The sequence below is a fragment of the Macaca mulatta genome, chromosome 9, assembly GCF_049350105.2.
Source record: "Macaca mulatta isolate MMU2019108-1 chromosome 9, T2T-MMU8v2.0, whole genome shotgun sequence".
Taxonomy (NCBI): domain Eukaryota; kingdom Metazoa; phylum Chordata; class Mammalia; order Primates; family Cercopithecidae; genus Macaca; species Macaca mulatta.
The window spans coordinates 116,575,385-116,597,832 of NC_133414.1; the positions used below are offsets into that span (position 1 = coordinate 116,575,385).

The 22,448-nt window shown below is 40.7% G+C and overlaps 1 protein-coding gene and 1 non-coding gene across 10 annotated transcripts in view; both read left to right on the forward strand.

Annotated features, from left to right (window-relative positions):
• CFAP58 (cilia and flagella associated protein 58) overlaps positions 1-22,448 on the forward strand; it is a 128,128-nt gene that overhangs the window by 66,808 nt on the left and 38,872 nt on the right. For 7 of the 9 annotated variants that reach the window (XM_077947472.1, XM_028826817.2, XM_077947476.1 and 4 more), the window contains 4 exons: positions 4,025-4,165; positions 5,361-5,584; positions 8,436-8,547; positions 11,102-11,206. In XM_077947472.1, coding sequence (XP_077803598.1) covers positions 4,025-4,165; positions 5,361-5,584; positions 8,436-8,547; positions 11,102-11,206 — 582 coding nt within the window. Of the gene's footprint in view, positions 1-4,024; positions 4,166-5,360; positions 5,585-8,435; positions 8,548-11,101; positions 11,207-13,234; positions 13,376-22,448 lie in introns of all 9 variants that reach the window. The other 2 variants (XR_013398399.1, XR_013398398.1) reach the window with 1 other exon arrangement.
• On the forward strand, positions 4,476-4,574 carry LOC114670251 (small nucleolar RNA U13). The gene has a single exon (XR_003719730.1). It is a non-coding gene; the product is annotated as a small nucleolar RNA U13 (small nucleolar RNA).

The window sequence follows — 22,448 nt, forward strand, 5'->3', positions numbered from 1 at the left end:
ATTATTTGGACCTGGGCCAGCAGATTTGGCAGCTGGTGAACATGAAGGATGATTAAAAGGCTTCTGCTCCAGAGACTGCTCCAAATGGAGAATCCCAAGTCTGGATGGCTTTGGGTCATCGATTATAGGAAGATGATTGCTTTGGACTTACTGTGGAACTAGGATGCCCTTTCTCCCCACATTTCCCATGAAGGCAAGAATGAGGAGCAAAGACAGAGGCCTCCCTGATTTATTATTTGAGGCTATCCAAGGTGACTTGCAATGGTGCTCCGACTGGATAATTTTGGCCTATCATTAAGCCCGTTTGACATTCTCTAGAAAAATATGACAGCTCAAATGTTGAGTTTTAGCCTCTTGACTTTTTTAGCCTAAGAATGAATCACATTTCACACAGGTCCCTGGATTTCATGCATCTAAAGTCTGCCAACCAAAACCCTGAGGGAAAGGGCAGATTTTCTAGTAACTTTGCTCCAGAAGACATTTATCTTATTATTGCGAGTTGTACAAAGCTACGTGGGTACATAATCCCTCCCGGAGGGGCAAGCCGTTGCCTACTAGGTAGCCTGTGAGATACCCTTGGACAGGACAACCCAATTTACGACTTTTCCAAGCTGATAGGCAAACGACTATCTTTAGTAGGTCATCCTCATCTTCATTCATCCCCTTCAGCAGACAAATCTTGTCCTTCCATGTTTCTTTTACTTTTTCTGTTGCTACTAGCCTCCACTGATGCCTGAGGATCCTGTACACTGTCAGCACATTATGGTTATGACAGGATGTCAGTAGTTCTCTGTAGACATTGCTGTGTCTGCATTCATCTGCCCATTGTGTCCCAGGCTTGTTTCATCAGCACTGAAGGAGCCATCTCATTTGGAGTGTCTGCCTTCCAGTCCTAACAAGCCCCCGCTTCTGTCTTGTCTCTTTCCAATCATCCCACATGTATCTGACAGCCCTTTGATTCTTGGTGAATAATTCATCAGCAGATTCTCTGTGTCCAGAGCTCAGCACCACATTAGGGCCTGGCTTCAGGGCACCATATTCTTTTACTTAGTGGACTCTGTAGCTCACCATGGATGGGGAGCTGTCATCCATGTGAGACAGAGAGAGAGAGAGAGCCTAATTATTCTCATGGCTAGAAGACTTCAGGTGGTACTATTTGCTTTGCTAGATTTAAACAGATAATTTCTATGAAACTCATGTAGAGATCATGTATGAATGGGAGAAATTCTACAAGTATGACTCTTGAGATATGATTTATGCCCATAGCCAAATCTGGTTACAGATAATCCATAATGCCTATTGCAAAATTGTATAATTGTGGAAGTGGTGAGTAAAGGCTGTGTCTTGCCATCTCATTACAACTTCATACCACCAGTAACACTTGGATAGGTGCAGAAACCTCAGGTCCCACCTAGGGCATTGTTTGATGAGCTTTTGAATGCATAGTGGTTGTTGCCATCCTTCCTGAGTGAGATGGCTCAGATTTATAACTGCTAAATGCATTAGACCCAAGGTATTTTGTTGATGTTAACATTTGCTGCCAATGTCTAATGACACATCTTGTTTACAGCCCATACATTTATGACATAAAGAGACCACTCAGAATTTTGATATATTATGAAAAAAGTATGCAGTAATGCCAAATGCACGAGTGGTTTTACATTTCAGACAGATACTTTTACACACTGTTGATTGCATTTTAATATAACAGGGGTTTCATTTTGTTCTGCTGATGGATTCTGATCAGCTCTTGGCACGTAAGAACAGGGAAGTGAATGTTGCACATCTGGGAAAATAAAAGTTTTATTAAAGAAAGCATGAGCCAAACAGGTATTTTATTGCTGTCTTTGCTGTCACCTTAAATGATTATAGAAACAGAAAGGCTGGTTCTTCGCTCTCTTTCCTAACAGACAATCCCCCCAAGTGGTAAATACTAGATGAGATCTTTTCTCAATAAGTATTTCCTTTTGCTTATCCCTAGACCAAAACACGTTTCATGAAATGAACAAACAAAATGTCATAAAAGAAACCCTTGGTTTTATAGTAGCTGGTTGCATTCAGTTTGTGACATTACACATCTGTTACGAGGTACACAGTGTCTTTTACTGTTTGGATAAGTCTGAGGTGTAGAATTAATGACTTCTGGTTTTCATGGGGCAGGGACAGACCGTAACTAAAACTGGGTTGGTTCAAAGGCACTTTAAAGTATGAGGTTTCCATCATCTGGGTGTCATTTCTAGGTAGGCGGGGGTCCAAATACTTACTTGAAGGAAAAAATTATTACTCTTTTACTGACATTTGCCAACTTGCAAGCCATTGACAAGTTGAAACCTTAATATTATCTTGTCATCTCCCTTGTGATTCCAGCATGAGGGAAAGCAGAGCTCTTCCTCCTCATTTGCTTCTTCTTGTTCTGACCTGGTCTGTGATATCCCTCATCCATCCCAGTTGGGCAGGGAACCTCTCAAATGCATATTCTTCTTTCCTGTAACATACGTAACTTTGGTTCCCCCACTGCATGCGCTACATAGTGCCTGGCACACAAGGCCTTTCCCTGTCTGCCTTAGCTGTTTGTGAGCCTTACCTCCAGCTATTCCTTACCTAGCTCTCTAATTCAGCCATATTGGCTGTTTCACTATCTGGTGAACACACCAGGTACTTTATAGTTTGCATGCCTTTGTTCTCACAAGCCTGACTGCTGAATGCCCTGCTCTCACAACACATACCCCTCCATGTTGGCAATATCTGTCAACTGCCAGTGACCTGACTGGTTCTTCCCTCTAAACCCCAGGCAGAAATATAAACACCTTTATGTGTATACCCATGTCCTTTTCACATAGATAGATAGCATTTTCACACTGTTGTTGGTTGTTCATCATCTTCAATGGATGGCGAATCTCTCAAGTCTTGCTTATCTTCTATATTTAATTTGGAACTCTTGGGTGGTGACAGTAGAAGGAGCACAGGCTTTGGAATCAAAAGATCTGGGTTGGAATCTCAATCTGCTACTCAATAGCTCCATGACCTTGGGCAAGTTATTTGCTTTTGTCTCTGTAATTGCATTAAATGGAGACAGGAGTAGCTACGCAAATGCCTAGTATCATGCCTGGGATATGGTAGGTCACAAACAAACTTGTGGAATAGAAGTGAATGTGCACTTTGATGAGACAAATTGTCCTGCTAAAACTTAACAGTCCATAGCACCCTTTCTCCATAATTCCTATGATTTTCGTATAAACTTAGGGGCCAGATTCCGGTCTGAGCTCTCTGAGAAAGCATCCCTGCGACCCCCAGTCTAATGATGACTTTTTCTTTGACCTCCCATAATATCAATTCACTCTGTGTGATCATCAAGACGCTGACAAATTATTGCCTGGACTTCTTAATATTTGCCTAATATTTGTCTATCTTATCCTCTCATCTGGGTTGGAAGTGCCATCGAAGTAGAATCTATATATCTTTTTATAAATGACATCCCTTCTGTTTCATCAGGATGTTTTACAAGATAGACAGTTATTATCTTTGAGTAGTTTAATTTTGCTTACAAAGGGCTTTACCTTTGTGGTTCATGTGCTGGTGGTGTTACGGACATTACAGGAGCTGGTACACATGGAGGCCTCCCCTGTCCTCGCCCCCACATCCTGCTCTGCACTATTCTTTGTGAATTCTCCTGGTGTTTAGCCGGTAAGAGATGAAGTGCTGCTGAATACCAATGAAGCCCCTGCTACACATATATAGAAAAATGATAGAAATCCCTCAAGGGCACAACTCAGAATAAACATGATGACTGTAATGTTCATTGCTATTTCTTTATGAGTGAGTGTGTGTGTGTGTGTGTGTGTGTGTGTGTGTGTGTGTGTGTGTGTGGTAAGCTTGTTTTGCTTGTGACAGTGATCAAACTGTGTTAAATGAAACATCAGAGGAAAGAGTAAGAAGCACAACTGTACATCTGAATCCGGTCCCTGTCGTCCTGGTTTGTGCTGTAACGAATTGAAATTTGCCTGTATCTTCCACTCTTTGTCAGGCTGAGCTGCAGAAGCTGAGACAACAAGCCCTGGAGACCAAACACTTTATTGAAAAGCAAGAAGCTGAAGAGAGAAAACTCCTGCGAATAATTGCTGAGGCTGACGGGGAGAGGTTGAGGCAGAAGAAGGAATTAGACCAGGTAGAGCACCTCCTCGTCAGACTTACAGACCTCGTCAACAGACACGAGTATTTAATTCCACCCTTCGAACACTCCTTCCTCCCTAAGCTCTGCCAACCAGCCCTATTGGAAGAACAGCAGCAGAGACCCATCTTGTATTGATTAATTATGAAATATTCACTCCTTTATTTGACTTATATTTATGAGCACTTCCCATGTCTCAGTCACTCCTCTAGGCACTAGGGCCACATTGGCCACCAAGACAATACGGTTCATCCTCAGGGAGCTTGCATTCTAGTATAATACAGTTGCTCACATATAATTGCAATGGATAATTACGTGATTTGATCTTGACTGGATGTTCACATGTATGTGTAAGATATGCCTCCCTCACACCTTATCACAATGTCAGCACATTACCCATCCAACATGAAAAAAATGAAAATAACAATTTGGGAGATAGAAACCCAAATGCATAATTTGGGGGTTAGAAATTTAACTGCTTTCAGGGACCTGGCAGAGAGAAGTTGGCCAGTGCAAGATAGAAGGAAGTAGTGGAACTTGGCAAGAGCTAGCCCGCCATGAAGTCATTCAGATTTGAACATTTATAAATATAAAGGATTTGGAAATAAATAAAACGACACATACATAGGCTAAAGATTATTAGATGATTGGACTATTATTATTATTATTATTATTTTTGAGACAGAGTCTTTCTCTGTCACCCAGGCTGTAATGTGGTGGCACCATCTTGGCTCACTACAACTTTCTCCTCCCAGGCTCCAGTGATCCTTCCATCTCAGCCTCCTGAGTAGCTGTGACTACAGATATTGCCACTGCACCTGGCTAATTTTTGTATTTTTGGTAGAGATGGGGTTTCACCATGTTGGCCAGGCTGGTCACAAACTCCTGGCCTCAAGTGATCCACCTGCCTTGACCTCCCAAAGTGCTGGGATTACATGCATGAGCCACTGTACCCAGCCTTGGACTATTATTATTAATATTATTAAGGATTATTTGTTGTATGATGTTTTCAAAAACCCTAGTGGGAGGGGTCCAGTGTTGATTGTCTAGCCAGCTCTTTCCAGTGCGCAGCCCACGTGGTGGCCAGTACATGTGGGTGTTTGAAAGATACTCATTGAATGAATGGTGCTGCCACAATGAAAAGCTAAGGCTTCTTCTTTCCTGGTGGCCATGCCCCTCCCTACCTTCCTAGGTCATCAGCGAGAGAGATATCCTGGGGTCTCAGCTTGTTCGGCGCAATGATGAGTTAGCTTTGCTCTATGAGAAGATCAAGATCCAACAGTCTGTGCTGAATAAAGGGGAGAGCCAGTACAACCAGAGGTTGGAGGACATGAGAATCCTCAAACTTGAGATCAAGAAGCTTCGCCGGGAAAAGGGGATTCTTGCCAAGAGTGTGGCTAATGTTGAAGAACTCAGGTAATAGATAATACAACTCAGGGCTGAGGGCACAGTGCAACATGGGGAACTCCTAAAATCACTTTGTAGTCATGCTTGTTGCTCATTGAAGGTCTTTATCGAGTTGTACAAAATGAAGTTTACAGGATGAAATTATTAACGAATAATAAGAACAGCTTTTCCATAACGTCTCCATTGTTCCTATGCTGTGTCACAAAAATGAACCAGCTTCCTTTCAGGATGGTATGGGCAAGTGCAAAAAGGTTTTTAAAAAACCATATTCTGGAGTTTACAAAATAATTTTCAAGGAAATTAGTTACAATTCAGAAATTTTTTCCCCCGATGAGCTTTCTTAATTTCTTTAATACGTCAGTATGCAAGAGAGGGAGCATCAATATTGAAATTTAATCTGGTAACATTTGCACATCTTTTTCTTGGAATTATATACAGGAAGAAAAGAGGTGGAAAATATAATTTTATCACTACTTGAAAACTTCGTTTCCTTAGAAGGCGGCCAAATTTTATATCTCACTCTTGATTTATCTTCTGCAGCTTTCACTTTAGCTTAGTGCGCCTTCTTCTTTCTTGAAATCTTGCATTACACAAGATCTACTTTCCCTTTGGGAAAACGTCACCATGTTTTATAAAGGCAATTGCAGGAAACCAAATAAGAGTTCTGGTATTTTTTCAGTAGCTATCCTTATTCCCCACAGACTTGTAGATGAACAGTATCCTTGACCATCTTGGAATAAGGACATGGTTTGGATCTGCTTCTCAAATCAATTGGGTTAGAAGATAGTTTGGATATTTAAATGCAATGAATATATTCAGGAATAGCAAGGTTGCTACTATCAAGGATAGATCAATACTTTTTTGTTTTCTTTTTCTTTTTTTTTTTGGAGTTGCTTGTATTTCAGATGATGAAAGTAGTACAAATTCATTGTAGAAAATGTGAGAAATGCAGAAAAAATATAAAGAAGTGATTAGAAAATCACTCATAAGTTTACTACCCAGAGATACCACCATTGACATTTTGGAGACAAATGGATTCATTCTAAGTAACTATTGAATAGTCTCCAAACCATCGCTAAACTTGTCAGCCATGAGTTATTTTTATTACATACACAAAGGACGAAATTTTATCCATTCCCATTCAGTATTGCTAGTTTGTTGATAACATATTTTATTTTTCTTTTCAATGGGAAGAAAACTTAATAAAGGCTGGAGGCAAGCTAGCATGAATTCCGATCTGTCTTGCTACCTACAAACTGTGTGACCTTGGGCAAGTCACTGAACCTCCCTGAGCTTTGGACTTATAGTCACAATTAAACAGCAAAACAAATCAATGTGCCATGTACAGAGTCTAGTACAAAGCAGGCCGTCAAATATGGTAGCTAATACTTCTGCCCTCCCCTTCTGATGACATTCTAGAAAATTGAAGTGTTAAAAATATGCTTTTAATTCTAAGCAGCTTGCTCTGAGCGCCCTGTTGAGTGAACATCATGCAGTTAATTCTAATGGTTTGTCTTGCTAATGAGGGGAAGTTGTATTATTGGTTTAAATGAAGCGATTAAGTAAAAGAGATGGCTTAGTATTAGTAATCTGCACCCCTGCAGCAGGCGAGGACAGATAATAATATCCTTATTGCCCGTGTCAATGCAAGTGCTTGCTTCTTCTCTGCCTCCCAACATCTCATTCTATAGGGTGACAGCCAACTCGCAAACACTGAGGATGGCTATTGCATGTTACCTATTAACTAGAGATTTCTGAAGATTTTAGCAGTGTATTTCAGCCAGAACTAGATATTCAAGACTTTTTCAGCCATCTGTACAGTTGTGGAACTCAAGATAAAGTATCATCACAACTCCTAACTTGGGTTTCTCAACCTGGGCTGCATGTGAGAATTGCCAGCAGGACTTTAAGACCTATGAAGCCAGGGACCCATGCTAGACCATGAAACAGAATCCCTCTAAGGATTGGGTCCAGGAGAAGAGGTAGTTTTCAAAGCTCCCCAGGGGATTGCAATGTGTAGTGAGGGTGGAGATCTATGCCCTGACTGGTGTTAGGTTATCACCCGAGCCTCAGCATATTGCTGTCAGGTGCTGAGTTTGTGGACTGTAGCCTGTTCACTTATTACGACTATAGAGACATTTAGAAACATTAAACAGTGTATTTAAACTCTCATAATTCACTGCTGAAATGGTTTGGCTCTGTGTCCCCACCCAAATCTCACCTTGAATTGTAATAATCCCCACGTGTCATGGATGGGGGCCAGGTGGAGATAATTGAACCACAGGGGTAGTTTCCCCCATACTGTTCTCATTGTAGTGATGTAGTGAATGAGTCTCATGAGATCTGATGGTTTTTATAAATGGGAGTTCCCCTAGAGAAGCTCTGTTGCCTGCCACCACGTAAGATGTTCCTTTGCTCTCCCTTTGTCTTCCTCCATGATTGTGAGGCCTCTGCAGCCATGTGGAATTGTGAGTCCATTAAACCTCTTTCCTTTATAAATTACCAGTCTTGGGTATGTCTTTATTAGCAGTGTGAGAAAAGACTAATATAATCCCCCTGCCCTTTGTTCCTTTCATATACTTATAAATTTCTTGAGTATCCAGAATCATGACTCTGATTCTGAAGCCCTGGCACTTTTTTTTTTTTTTTTTTTTTGAAAGCGAAGCCAATTCTTGAGCTCTGCAAGAATTAATATCATCTGTGTCTTGCCCAGATTTAGGAGGCTGGTCCCAGTGTTCACAATATTCTCCCTAATTCCAACTTTTTATATAAGACGTAGTATGTATGCAACCAATTAAAGATAGACAGGATATTCAAACGGGTGGATAATTCTTTGCAAAATCAAGTTTGTCTTATTCAGACAGGAGTTTTTTCACATGCAAAGAGAATTCTTGAAGGAGAGGACACGTTGCCGAGCCCTGGAGGAGGAGCTGGAGAATCCCATGAATGTGCACAGATGGAGGAAGCTCGAGGTAACATCTGGCAGTGCGTTCTCCCCATCCCCAAATCTCTCCTCCTATCCCACGCGAAGCTTCTAACCTAAAGCACAACGAGAAGCGAGGTTTTATTTAATGCTATGCAAATTGTCACCTAAAATGTAAGGCTGGATCAGATGTAAATTGAGTTCTCTCAGAACCAGATGGTTCATTTGGGTTTTGTTTTAAAAGTCTTGCACAAAATCCTTTCTACCTAAAGAAAGCCCAGTGAAAACTGTGAACCTGCCTCACCAACTGACATTTATTTTTCTGGCTTGGGTAGGTTTTGGTTAACCAGTTATCCTGAGGCTGCCTATTAGTCTTGGATGTTCATGGCCTTTAGTGATGTTGGTCACCAGCATCTCTACCATCTTTCAATTGATCTTTGCATCCTTTTATTACTTACAGAAAATATGGTTTTGTGAACTGCCCTCTTGTTGAAAGCATGGTGTTAGCCAAGCCCTTTCTCTTAGAATCTGGGGACACAGCTAAAGTCTCATTGGAAGGGGATGGATAATCAACTTCATATTTAATTTTATTCTGTGGCTTTCTGGTAGTCATTACCACCAGCACTGAAAATAACAGTTAAAGACAAACTCTGCTTATTCAAGAAAAAGAAAGCTATCTCCTTTAGTTGTAACTAGCAATGTGCATGCCAAAAGCGTCTTCAACTAGATGAATGATCAGGGTATTGGGAGATGTAAGTATGTCATATAAGATAAAGCAGGGCAGGTATAAGAAAGAAAATCAGCCAGGGAGATTTTTGTTTTTCATTTTTATTTTTTTTCTTTAAGAACAGAAAGGACAATATGTATTTTACATAGGGACCTTTAAGAGAGGAAAAAATAAAAATTCCTTTATTTTTGATTTTAATTTTTATTTTTTCCTTATAAGAAAGAAAATCAGCCAGGCAGAGTTTTGTTTTCCATTTTTATTTTTTCCTTTTAATGAAGAAAGCATTAAGGATAATGCATTATAAATTGTTATGTAAACACGAGGCCTGAATTTTAACAGCATCCAGCCCTGCCAGGTGAATGTGTGCCAAATCTAGTCCCAATAGATGGATATCAGTTGGCCCTGCTTAGTATTTCTCAAGCAAAGTCAGAGTCAATGGCATCTCTTTTTCTTTTCCCTTTTGGACCCTCATTCCTTCCTCTTCAAATGCCGAGAGTGATGTAGTTTACTAACCAATAGTAATATGCGTATGTCTGCAGAAGCGGAGATGAAGATTTTAAATTCGTTTACTGTCACATTAGTTTACTCTGTGTGTTTTCATGCAGATCTTTAAAGTTTCCAATTCCACATCAGTTTCTATTAGAAAAATTAGAAAATAGAGACTCTGGGAGGCAGTTGAAAATATTTAGCTGTTAGATTAATTCAAAATGTCAGTACAGTTGAAAGTGAAGCCTTGGCTCAAAGTCTAGAGGACAAATTACCAATTTATAACTATATATCTTGTTTGAATTGTACATAACTAGTGAGGGATCATCAGAGCTTTGTGGACTGATACTTCCATTTCAGAGCTAAATGCCATGGTAGTGCTCTGCTGCCAATGATTAGCAGAAGTCCACATCCTGGAAACCATCCCCATCATAGACCGCAGTGAATCTTCCTGCTGACAATTACCCAAGGAGAATCCTAAGGCTGAGTGAATTAGGGAGCTCTGTCTCCTTCCATTCAAGAATTTTAGGGGCTGGGCACAGTGGCTCACACCTGTAATCCCAGCACTTTGGGAGGCCAAGGTGGGAGGATTGCCTGAGCCCAGGAGTTGGATACCAGCCTGGGCAACCTAGTGAGACCCTGTCTTTACAAAAAAATTAACCCGGTGTGGTGACATGTGCCTGTGGTCCCAGCTACTGGGAGACTGAAGCAGGAGGATTGCTTGATCCCCCAGAGTTTGAGGCTGCAGTGAGCCATGATCGCACCACTGCACTCCAGCCTGGGCAATAGAGTGAGACCCTGTCTCAAACAAAACAAAGAATTCTGGAAAATTAAGTAAACAGAGGAGACGGTAGGGTAAGCTGCAGAGCATAGGAATTGAGAACTATGCCTTTGGGGCTTGGCATATTTGGGCTTGACTCCAGCTCTGAGCCTTGCCACTCTGGGTAAATGACTTAGTTTCTCTCAGCCTCAGTTGTCGTATCAGTATAAAAGGAAAAGACATACTGTCTCCTAGGGCTGTCCTGCAGCCAAAGTATAATATTGTATAAAAAGCACTTAGTATAGTATCTGCATGGCGGCAAAGAATCATGTATCGAGCATATTGGCTACCATTATTGTTATTCCCACTGGTGGAATAAACACATTTACTTTGTATTTATAGAATAACTAATGCCATAGATAAAACATTAGGAAAACTGCAGTCTGCTTTTTTGGGGACAGGAATTTATGATTATCTCATCTATTATACTTTATTTTTGGTTCTAATTCTCTCTGTATTAGGTCTGCAGTTTCCAATAGACTTTAATAAGACAATGTACATTTTAAATAGAGACCTCAGTGCTTTGAAGTTGATGATATCTCAGCTGCTATTGTTGTTCCCCTTGGACAGGCCAGCGACCCCAACGCGTTTGAGCTGATACAGAAAATTCACACCCTGCAGAAGCGTCTCATCAGCAAGACTGAAGAGGTGGTTGAAAAAGAGCTGCTCCTACAGGTAGCATTTTTGTTTTCTGTACTCATTGTACAAGTGGATTGCCTTAGCACCACCATCTCCAGGACTACGCTCTTAGAATTAGTCAGTTATTTGGCAGCATTGCATGTCCCATATTTAACTGTAGATGGCAACAGTGACTCACACATAGAGAACAAGCACAGTCTGATTAATTGGTCTTTTATGTTGCGATCACTGATATTTCAAGAATTCTGGAAAATTAAGTTCAAGGCTAGACTTACTGCAATGGGTAATGTGAGCAGCCCCGCCCCCTGCACTTCTCTATAGTTTTATTTATCAGATTCTTTTAAACATTTTTCTTCATATCTTCACATAATGCAAAATGCTGTGATTTTGATTTTGAAAATAAGCTTTCTCATAGCGCACAAATGATCTGTTCACATGAAGATTTGTGTGAGTGAAATGGAAGGAGAGATTTCTTTTTGAGGATTTCATGCAGTAAATTGTTCTGTAGCAATTAGGCCTGTATCTTTGCAAGGGCCTGCTGTCATCATCACCATCACCGTCTTCCTCACCACCATCATCATCATCACTTACTGCATGCCAGATATGCTGGTGGCTTTACCTACTTGGTCTCATTTCCTCTTTGCAGTTCAGGAAGCAGGTATGGTCATCCCCAGCTGATGGCCGAGGAAGTCAGGACCCACAAGTTTAGTGTGGATGAGAATGTCAGCTCTTGAAGTTAGATGGCTTGGTTTGGAATACTGCCAGTTACTATGTCAGTTTAACTTCATTGTTCTTAGTCTGTATTATGGGACAATAACAGAACCTGTGAAAATGGATATTGTGAGGATTGAAAGAGTTTAGTATTATCCATGGTAACATGGTGTCTAATAAATATTAGCAATTATTCATGTTACTTTGGATTCCAAAGCCTTTAATTAATTAATTGATTTTTTGAGACAGTCTTGCTCTGTTGCCCAGGCTGGAGTGCAGTGGCACCATCTCGGTTCACTGCAGCCTCTTCTTCCCAGGTTCAAGTGATTCTCCTGCCTCAGCCTCCTGAGTAGCTGGGATTACAGGTGTGTGCCACCATGCCTGGCTAATTTTTGTATTTTTAGTAGAGATGGGGTTTCACCGTGTTGGCCAGCCTGGTCTTGAACTCCTGACCCCAAGTGATCTGCCTGCCTCAGCCTCCCAAAGTGCTGGGATTATAGGTGTGAGCCACTGTGCCCAGTCCCAAAGCCCATAATTTTAATCACTAGGTTAATATTAGTAGGAGTAGGAACTTCTATATATGAGTAAGAGGCATTTGCTCCTTTTGTTTTACAGTCTACCTTAAGAAAGATATTTACCCTAAAGTTGGGTATACAGTAAATAACCTTCCAGAATATCACGACACTGAATGGCCAACAGGGATTTTCCTCTTCTCTTGTAGATTACTGTGGTGGTTGAGGGAGTAGACTTTGGAGTCCAGAAAGATCTGGTGTTAAATCAGTTTCAACCCTTGATCATTTCATGACTTTAAGAGAATTTCATACGTTGTACAAATCTCAGTTTTCCCATCTGTAAAATGGAGATAATAATACCTGTTTTTTAAATAATGGGAGAAGGATACTCTAATCAGAGTACATAGTTTGGATATCTTATAAGGATAACCGAGTAGTACATGGCACTGGGCTTTGACAGTCCAGAGTTTGCTGTGGCTCCCCTGATGCTGGCCATAAGTCGTTTCCCAAGTCTGTGCAGCTGGTAAGTGCTGGGGTGGGACTTGGTCCAGGCAGTCACTCCAGAGCTCACACTTTCTACTGCTTCACTACCTTGTCTGTTCTGTTATCACTTTGTTAGTTTTAAAAAGAACCAAATCCTATGTTTGCCAAGCATCTGTATTATAAGTTTGTTTTATATTTCACGGACTGCTTTAACTTTATTATTTCCTTCCCTCTATATACCCTGGGTTTACTGGGTTCTTCTACCTTTTTAAGGTTAATGCTCAGATCATTGATGTTCAGTCTTCTCTTCTAATATAAATATTTCAGTTATAAAATGTCTTTTAAATAATGTATTTAGGGTTGGGTGCAGTGGATCACACCTATAATCCCAGCACGTTGGGAGGCCAAGGGGAGTGGATTGCTTGAGCCCAGGAGTTCGAGATCAGCCTAGACAACATGGCAAAACCTCGTCTCTACAAAGAATACAAATATTAGCCAGGTGAGGGGGCGCACACGTTTAGTGCCTGCTACTCAGGAGGCTGAGGTGGGAGAATTGCTTGAGCCCATGAATTTGAGGCTGTAGTGAGCTGTGATTGTTCCACTGCACTTCAGCCTAGGTGACACAGTGAGACCCTGTCTCAAAAAAATAAAATAAAATAAAATAAAATTTAGTTTCTTTCCACAGGTTTTGATATGGGGAATTTTCATTTAGTCCTAAGTGTAGTATATTTTCAGAATTACTTCTCCTTTGACAATAAGTCTTTAAAAAATATTCACTATTTCTCCTAATCATAATTAGGAGATATTTTATGATATTTTAGGATAATTAAAAGTGTATTTTAAAATTTCCAAATATATATGTATTTAAGTTATCTTCTATTTACTGATTTCTCACCTTTCTGCATTGTGGTCTGTATTATACAGATTTTTTGGAATTTGTTGAACTTGATTTGTGACCAACTAAGTGGTCAGTTTTTATACCCGATGCCTGCTGTTTGAAAAAGATACATACTCTCCAAATGCTCTGGGTTCAGTGTTCTCTATTTGTTCGTTAGATCAACCTTGTTAATTGTATTGTCCACGTCTGTACTTTTCCTAATTTTCTGTCTGCCTAATCACTGAAAAAAGTTTGGAGATTTGTCTGTTTCTCCTTCTCTCTGTCATTTTTTGCTTTGAGAACATTTTAGATCATGATAAGGTGAGTATAAGTTTACAATTTTTATTTCTTCCTGGTTGAATTGCTCCTTTCGTATATATAAGAACTCTCATAATAATATTTTTACTTACAAATTTGCCTAGTATTAACATAGCTCAATCAGCTGGATTTTGAAAAGTAGTTTTCGTATATTTTTACTTTTAAACTTTTGGTGTCTTTGTACTTTAGGACAATCTCTTGTAATTAAAAAAATCTTTGTCTCGGTGTTTAGTTTGTTTATTGATAATTTTAGGTTTATTTCTACCTTCTTATTTTCCCTGATTTTTTTGTAATGCTCAAAAAAATTCTATCAGACTGAGTTTTCTTTATGTTCTGTTTTTCCCGTTTACCGGTCTCCCTGCTAACCATTACTACCTATTCCCTTTTTACAGTTTTTCTTTTACTCAACAGTTACCACCACTCAGTGTAATATTCTCTGTCTCTGATTCCCTTAAATATATATCTTAATCCTTTGTTTTTCTTGTTCATGGATTCCTTTAAAAATTCACCATGCATAGTTGACATCAAATCTAAAGTCTAAAGTTGATCAATATCTTTCTCCTTCTTACAAACAGTGTAAGAATTTGGAATGCTTTAACTGCAGCTACCCTGCTGTTTCCAAAATCAGCCATCACCACTATTATGTTACAGAGTCAATTTACTAAGATTTACCAAGATGTTTACCTGTTCTTTTGTTTTCTATTTCTACATATCTCCAATTCCTTACTTCTGGCTTTTTGAAGTATCTCCTTTCATAGTCCTTTAACCAATAGATTTTTTTCAATGGTTAACGCTCTCCTTTGCTTGTCTAAAAATGTTTTAAATTTGGCCTTATTTGTAAATGATTAACTTGAAATCTTATTTCTATTTGCACTTTGAAGACGTAGGTCCTTTGTGTCCCCAGCTTCCAGTGATGTGATTGAGAAGTCTGCTGTACATCTAATTGTTTCTGCTCCTTTTTAGGTGACCTGCCTTTTCTTCTGTTTGATAGTTAGATCTTCTCTTTGCCTTTGATGTTTCAGAGTTTCAGAACAACGCATTTGGGTATTAATTTAGTTTTGCTTACCATGTTCAGAACACACTCCATTTCCTGAATCTGAGGATTCCTGTGTCTTCGAATAGTCTCTGCTTTAGTGTCTTTATTCACTCCTCCTGGAAGTCTTATTAGAAGTACATTGGGTTTTCTTATTCTTTTTTTCCTATTTACTGACCTAGTTGATGTTTTTCTTGTCTTTAACTCTTTATGTTACATTTTCTTAGCTTTATCTTATTTATTTATTTATTTATTTATTTATTTATTTATTGACGTGGAGTCTCACTCTGTCACTCAGGCTGGAGTGCAGTGGTGCAATCTTGGCTCACTGCAACCTCTGCCTCCCAGCTTCAAGCAATTCTCCTGCCTCAGCCTCCTGAGTAGCTGGGATTACAGGCACCCACCACAACGCCCAGCTAATTTTTGTATTCTTAGTAGAGACAGGGTTTCATCATGTTGGCCAGGCTGGTCTCGAACTCCTGACCTCAAGTGATCTGCTGGCCTCAGCCTCCCAAAGTGTTAATCTTAATCATCTTGTTTACCAATTCTTTCAGTGTGCTTATCTGTTAATAGTCAATCCATTGAGATTTTATTTTCAATTATTTTATTTTTATTTTCTAGAGATTCTTTTTCACATATGCCTGTTTTTTGTTGATAGTTTCTTGATCTTTTCTTATGTTTTACATCCTTCCTTTATGTCCCCAATTAATTCAAGAATTTATTTTATAGTCTTGATCTGAATGTTCTATTATTGAAGTTCTTGAGGGGTTTTCCTATTTGTTGTGACTGCTGACTTTCACTCATGGTGGATTTTTCCTTTCATGTTTTGTGATTTTGGATTGTGAACTCATTTTCAGAAAGCCTTTATTTGGGGACTTGGGAATGGTTTAGGTTAAGGAAATGTCCATTCATTTGTTTCTGCCAGGTGCCTTAGAAGACATCACTTGCTTAGAACAATTTTTTTTAATGTTGAATTCTCACCTTGGGCTTCTTGGACTACTTGGCTAACGTATACTAGAACCTCAAACACTTGTGACAAAAGATCCATGGAGACAAGTTCTTAGGGAAGCAACTTTTTTTTCCCACCCAGAGCCCAGGAGAATTACTTAGGTTTTTAATTGTGGTCTTGTGGTCTTCCTGTCCCAGTGGGTAGATTTCTATCTGTTGTATCTTTTCGCCAAGGGTGAAACTTTTAAAAGTCATTAACTTTATGTTGAGGAATCTTAGTACTAACACCCGCTTCACATAGGGCCAGCACCTTATCCTTTGCCTTCTTGTGGCCACGAAAATCCAGGCCCTTTGTTCAACTATCCCTCAAGGGATAGCTGCAATATATATCTATTCACTGTTCTAACATGCAGTTCACGCTTTGATTTTGACACTTGAGCAAACTAATTGCAAACTCTGTTTTGTGATTAAAGCTCATGCTGAATTGTTTTACTCAGCATGTCTAATGCTTTGTAGACATTAGTTTTCATGTTATTTAGTCTGACATATTGCCATAAACAGAAATCTCTTATTTGCTTGACTCACTAGTTTCTTCATCCGTAAGTTGGGGACAATAATATACCCATAGAATTGTGTTAGTACACATAAAAGTTTAATAGAATGCTTAGTTCTCATTAACAATGTTATTAATAATACTATCATTAATATCATTAATTACCAACACAGTTTTTCCAGGCCTCCAAAGTTTAATGTCCTGTCTCGATCCCTTTTCATCAATTCCTTATTTAGAATTTGGAATGGTTGGGCTGCCCTGTGCCTGCTGTGATTTTTCTCAGCAGCTTGCATATCCCCAGACAACAAGCCTTGTTATCTTGCTGAAGCCTGAAGTGTTCCACGGGATTTGACAGTTTCTCAATTTCATCTTTTTAAATTAAAATATTAGAGAAGTTCTCTCACTCACAACAGAACATTTTGCAATTAGGAAGACTTTGGGTTGAATTCTTCTGAGTTTCACAGCAATTTTAAAATAACTGTTTAATCTCTTACGTGGTGATAGAGAGACCCCATTATTTCCAACCAGCAGATATGATGGAAGCTTATTTTCAAGCCCCACTCACCTGTGAACTCTTTGAGGAGAGGCACTTCCCAGTTCACCTCTCTAATCCCAATACCTGATACTGTACTGGGCACACAGATTCTCATTATAGATGGACCAGCTCTCTGCCTGGGCAACTCCTGCCCACCCTTTAGGTCTTAGCTTAAATATTTTTTCCTTAGGAAAGCCCCTTTTCCTAGGTTAGGTGTCTTGGTACAAGTTCCTGTAACTTGACTTCTTCCTTATACCACTCATCATACTTGTAATTAATGAAGTAATTGTAATTAATATGTAATGGCTCTTTCCTGTTAGACTATAAGCTTCACAAAGGAGTTCCAGTGTCTGTCTTGTTGATCATCATGTCCCTAATTTCTCATCCACAAATATTTGTCTAGCAATTTATTAAAGGTTGGAAGAATTGTGGTCCTTCAGAAAGTGGTATGTTGCAGTCATTTAAGTTCTGTCTTTGAGCTCTCTGAGAGGTGGCCTTTGCATTTTTTTATTGACTTCTGACTTTGCAGGAGTCTGGAATTTACTGTGAGTTTATGGATCTATAAACTTGATGCAACTTGTCAGTGTCCTTTTTGTTTGTGGAGGCAGGCTGATTCATGTGGGTCTGCTCAAAGTTCTTCCCTTGCTTGGGATTAACATGAAAATGGTTCTGGAGACTAACTTTATAGCTTCAGTGGTAAGATGGAGAAGTCTGTATTCTTGCCAAAATTGGAATCTAAGGTATGGATGGGAAGGATTTCTTTTCTTCTGCTCACCAAGCTATTCTCCCCTTCAAAGAAGCAGGGGCAATGGAAACGTACCTGAAGCGTGCCTCCTGGTGGCCTCTCCTTGCTGTTGTTGCTTCATTTGTTCCTCATCCCATCTGAATCCTTCAGGATTAATGACTTCTTTTTTTCTTTAAAGGCATCTGTGGGATAAGACAGGCATATATGCCTTGAGTAACTGCTATCCACTACCCGGGTATCTTTACATCATCATCATCATCATCATCATCATCATCATCATCATCATCAAGATGGCATTCCTAATAGTGGGCATACAGCATGATAGCGTTGGAGTAGGAAGCTCTAACTTCTTGCTAGAGGCACTTAAAACATGATGAACACTCAGAGCGGCTCAAATTGTTTCTTCCAAATGCTTAAATACAGGGTAACAAGTTCAAATGCACTTACCCTCAGGGCCAGGCATGTAACAAGAAAAGAGTGAGGTGGATTTTGCATGTCATGATCAGAAACAGCAACTGGTAGGTGCCTCATGGTCAGAGGCCAGTGGGAGTGGTGGGGATGGCAGCATGTGGCGGGCTATGGGCCCCAGTCCTAGGAAGCATCCCTAGGAAGCAGCTAATCCCACCCCAGCTAACTGCAGGCTGATGTTGTCAAATCTTTAAATTTTAAAGAGCTGGAAATGTAGATTTTTATGTCCAATATACTGAGTTTTAAACATTGACAGTCTTAAGAACACTCCCAGAAACAAGTTTGCCAACCATCCTTGGCCCACAAGTGGATAGTTTACAATGTCTAGCTTCAAGGCCTGGGAGAGAAGGAGACATAAAAAAAACAGCAGCCACACAATTGGCTTTACTAGTTTTGATTTCTTTAATCTTGTTCTTTGTTGTGATTCCTTGATAGACTTTCAGAGCCCAAGAATCAAAAGGGAAGGAAGGAGGGAGGAGAAGGTTCAGGCTGTAGGTGCTATGCAGCAGCAATCAGAGGTGAGCGAGGCTGGGTTCTTCTAAGAATGTGAACAGAGAGGCAGAGAAGCAGGGGCTGTGTTCTGTGGGGCAGGGTGGGTGGGCTTCATGCAAGATGGGCTTTCTTAAGATGCCTTTTGTCTTGCCGCTAATAACTCTTGATTTTATTTTATAAACTCGTCTAAAACAGAAAAGGTCTTCTCTGAATTGTTAAAAATACCAAGGGTTGTCTCTGAACACTCCCCACCCCAATGAATGGGCAGCAGGAATACTTTGTATTGCCAATCTGCCCACCACAGTCACTGAGCGCCCGGAATTCTGGGGTCAATGACCCAGACCTGGTCCCAGCCTTGAAGGACCTCTTAACTCTGCAACCACAGGGTAGTGTGCCAAGGGCTGTGATACTGGGATGCTACGGGACTCTAAGCAAGGCTCTGGAGTGGGCAGGTGTCTCAGTTTGGGTCTCTTCAAATCAGACACTGAGACAAAGATCTGGGGTCTGGGCATTTGGGAGGCAGTTGCAGGAAGCTGGAGTTGGGGAGCAGGAAAGTGAGACGGGGAGGGAGGAAAAGCCAGTGGGTGGAGGGGGCGGGAGCAGGTCACCCCATGGACATCTGAGCTCCAGTACCACTGAGATTCCTGTGAGGAACCACACAGGAAAGAGGGTAAAATTGTCCATCAGAGAAAAGAGGACTGGGCATTTGTTCAATGGCTCCCATTCCCCACCGGTTGAGAGTTTCCTCTGGGGACATCGAGCTGCTTCCAAAGGCAGACTGAGGGGGAGCCCTGGCCTGAGGCAGAAACACTGACACCCATACACCTGAGGTGGAAGCTGCTAGAGCTTTCTGGGAACTGTGGGTCCTCCCAGTGCACCAGGCATATCAGCTCAAAATCATGAAATTTAGGATAGGCTGTGAGGAGGAGGCTCAGGGTACCACAAGTGTCTGCTACTTGAGATCAGGTCTCCTGGCAGGCCCTGGGGACTACCAACCAGGTAGACCTCTTTACTCACTCAGTGATTCACCTAAGGTGTGCATTGCCAATCTGCCTTTCGAAAAGGAGGGGCATTTTCCCAACCAAGTTCCCATTAGACCTCCCTCTATTCTACCCACCTGCTGCCATTTCAGTTACCTGCCAGGAACCAGATGACACAATCATACTGTAGTTCATGCCCTGAATGTGTTCTAATGACTGCAATCCTTTGAGTGCTTACTATATGCCAGGCACTGTGTTTTCCCTATGCACAGGCAGCAGCGCATGGTGGTGAGTACACAATGACTGTTAGCTTGCCAGATGGTGGGGGTGAAATGATGCGTGGTACACCTGGGACTCATTTTGGGGAAAGGAAACAAGCTTGACCTCCTAGACTGATAGAACTGGATCATCCTGCCCAGAAAATTTTATTAAAACGATGAGAATACTGAGGCATTTTCCCTTAATGTGTGGAAGTAGTGATGTATTACTAGAAGAGTTAATTACATTAGGGGGGGTTTTGATGAGTGGAAGCGTACTACCTAATGAACAGTGACACTGAAATAGTCCAGGTGAGAAAACTGCCTTGGTGTAGTTCAGGTTCGTGTTGCTTTAGCAAATTGTCACATGCGTTCTTTTACATGCATCTAGAGGCCTAGGTAATGGGCATATCCCTCAGATATATAAATCATGAACTGAACTGGAAATCATTGCTTCTTTCCTGGCATCTGGGTCCTGCCCTTTCAAGGTGAACTTTACCTATAATTTAATTTTATGACTGACTGGATGGAAGTCTGGTTTATTTAACTGTAAAATGGCTTGAATGATAGGAGGGTTTGAATGGATCTGCATGAGTTATTAGCTGTGCAGAGGGAACAAACCTCATATAGCTCATTTTTAGATAATTCTTTCACAAGGGCCTTCAGTTTTCTTGATCTCCTGATTATCTTACATTTGTTTAATGTTTACACTGTGTGAAACATTGCTCTAAATGCTTGTATAGGTATTATCTCATTTAATTGTCACAACAACCCCAGAAGAGCACACCAGTCCCCTTTACAGGCAAGGGAACATGTAGGCCAGGAAGACCCAGTCTTTCTACCAGGGCCCCATAACAGGTACCTGTTGTAGCATTGAGTCTTATCTTAGAATTCTGCTTCCAAAGGCTCTTCCCCACCACAGGATGTGGTGTAGGAACACCATGGTCATTGAATTTATGATGTATAGATTGCCTTGGTCATTCATGGAGAAAATTCACCTTTCTCACTGCATCTTGAGCCTTGCTACTCCAAGCATGAACTCCAGTGGCACTGGCATCTCTGAGAGCTCTTTAGAAATACAGGATCCCTGGACCCCCTGAGGCTTAATGAATCAGAATCTGCATTTTAAGCAGATCCCCAGGGATTCAGGTTACTGTTTCAGTCTGAGAAACACTCATGCCCTAGAAGTTGGTTTCTTTGTAGTAGATTGTCATACTCCAGAGCAACAGCTGTGGTGCTGGTGGGCCCAGGATGGAACCCCACACCTCGCCTTATTGCTTAACCTTCCTACGCTTTGCTCTCCTCTGAAATATGGAGCTCATCATTTTATTAGCATCCTTTGGTTACTGTAAAGATTAAGGAAAGAATGACATAAAGCACTTAGCAGAATGCTTGAGATTTGGCCAGTGCTCAAGAAATACCATTATTTGTAGTTTAGAGGATGATAGCTTCACCCTCTGGCCCTGGCTCTTAAACTCCAGAGACTGAGAATATCTAGGGGTAACCAGACAAATGAATGCATACAGAATTTCAGGGATGTTTTAGGATCCCACAAACTCTTGAAGGCTATTGACGTTTGTATGAAAGTCTAGAGTGTTTCTTTGTTGACAAGAGACATGACAATACTTGGTCCTGTTTGATGGCAGCCCAGATAGATTTGGTGGAAGCTACAAAGAATTTTGAAGAGTAGAGGGAAATGGCAGTCACAGCTCACTTGGATTGAATGCTGAGGACATTCAATACTCAGTGTACTCTGTGCTGCCCTGTGCTGAGCATTTGCTTTCACTACAGCCACTGGAAGCCCAGGTGAGGCTAATGCTGCTATTGTTTCATTTCAGAGAGAAGGGAACTGAACTTGTTCAAGAGCTCACAGAGGAGGGAAAACAAAACTTGCCCAAGAGCTTATGGTTAAGAAATATCAGAGCTGCAATGATAAACCAGGTTTGGGTAAACTGTGGCCCACAGTGGGCTGTATCTGGCCTACCACCTGTTTTTATATGGCCTGCACCAAGAATGGTGTTTATATACTTAAGTGGTTAGAAAAAAATCACAAGGGTAATATCTCATGACATATACAATTGTGATGAAATTTGAATTTCAGTGTCCAGAAATAGTTTTATTGGCACACAGCCAGGCTCATTCATTCACGGAACATCACGGTTGCTTCTGTGCTACAGCAGCACAACCGAATTGTTGTAAAGGGACTGAATGGCTCACAAAGCCGGCGTTGGTTGCTCTCAGGCCCTTTACAGAAAGCATTTGCTGACCCCTCTTAGAAAGTTTAGTCATTGGAATCCAGAACAGAGCCCCTCACCACTATTCTTTAGTGCCTCCCAACAGAGCCACTCAACATTCCATTACCATGA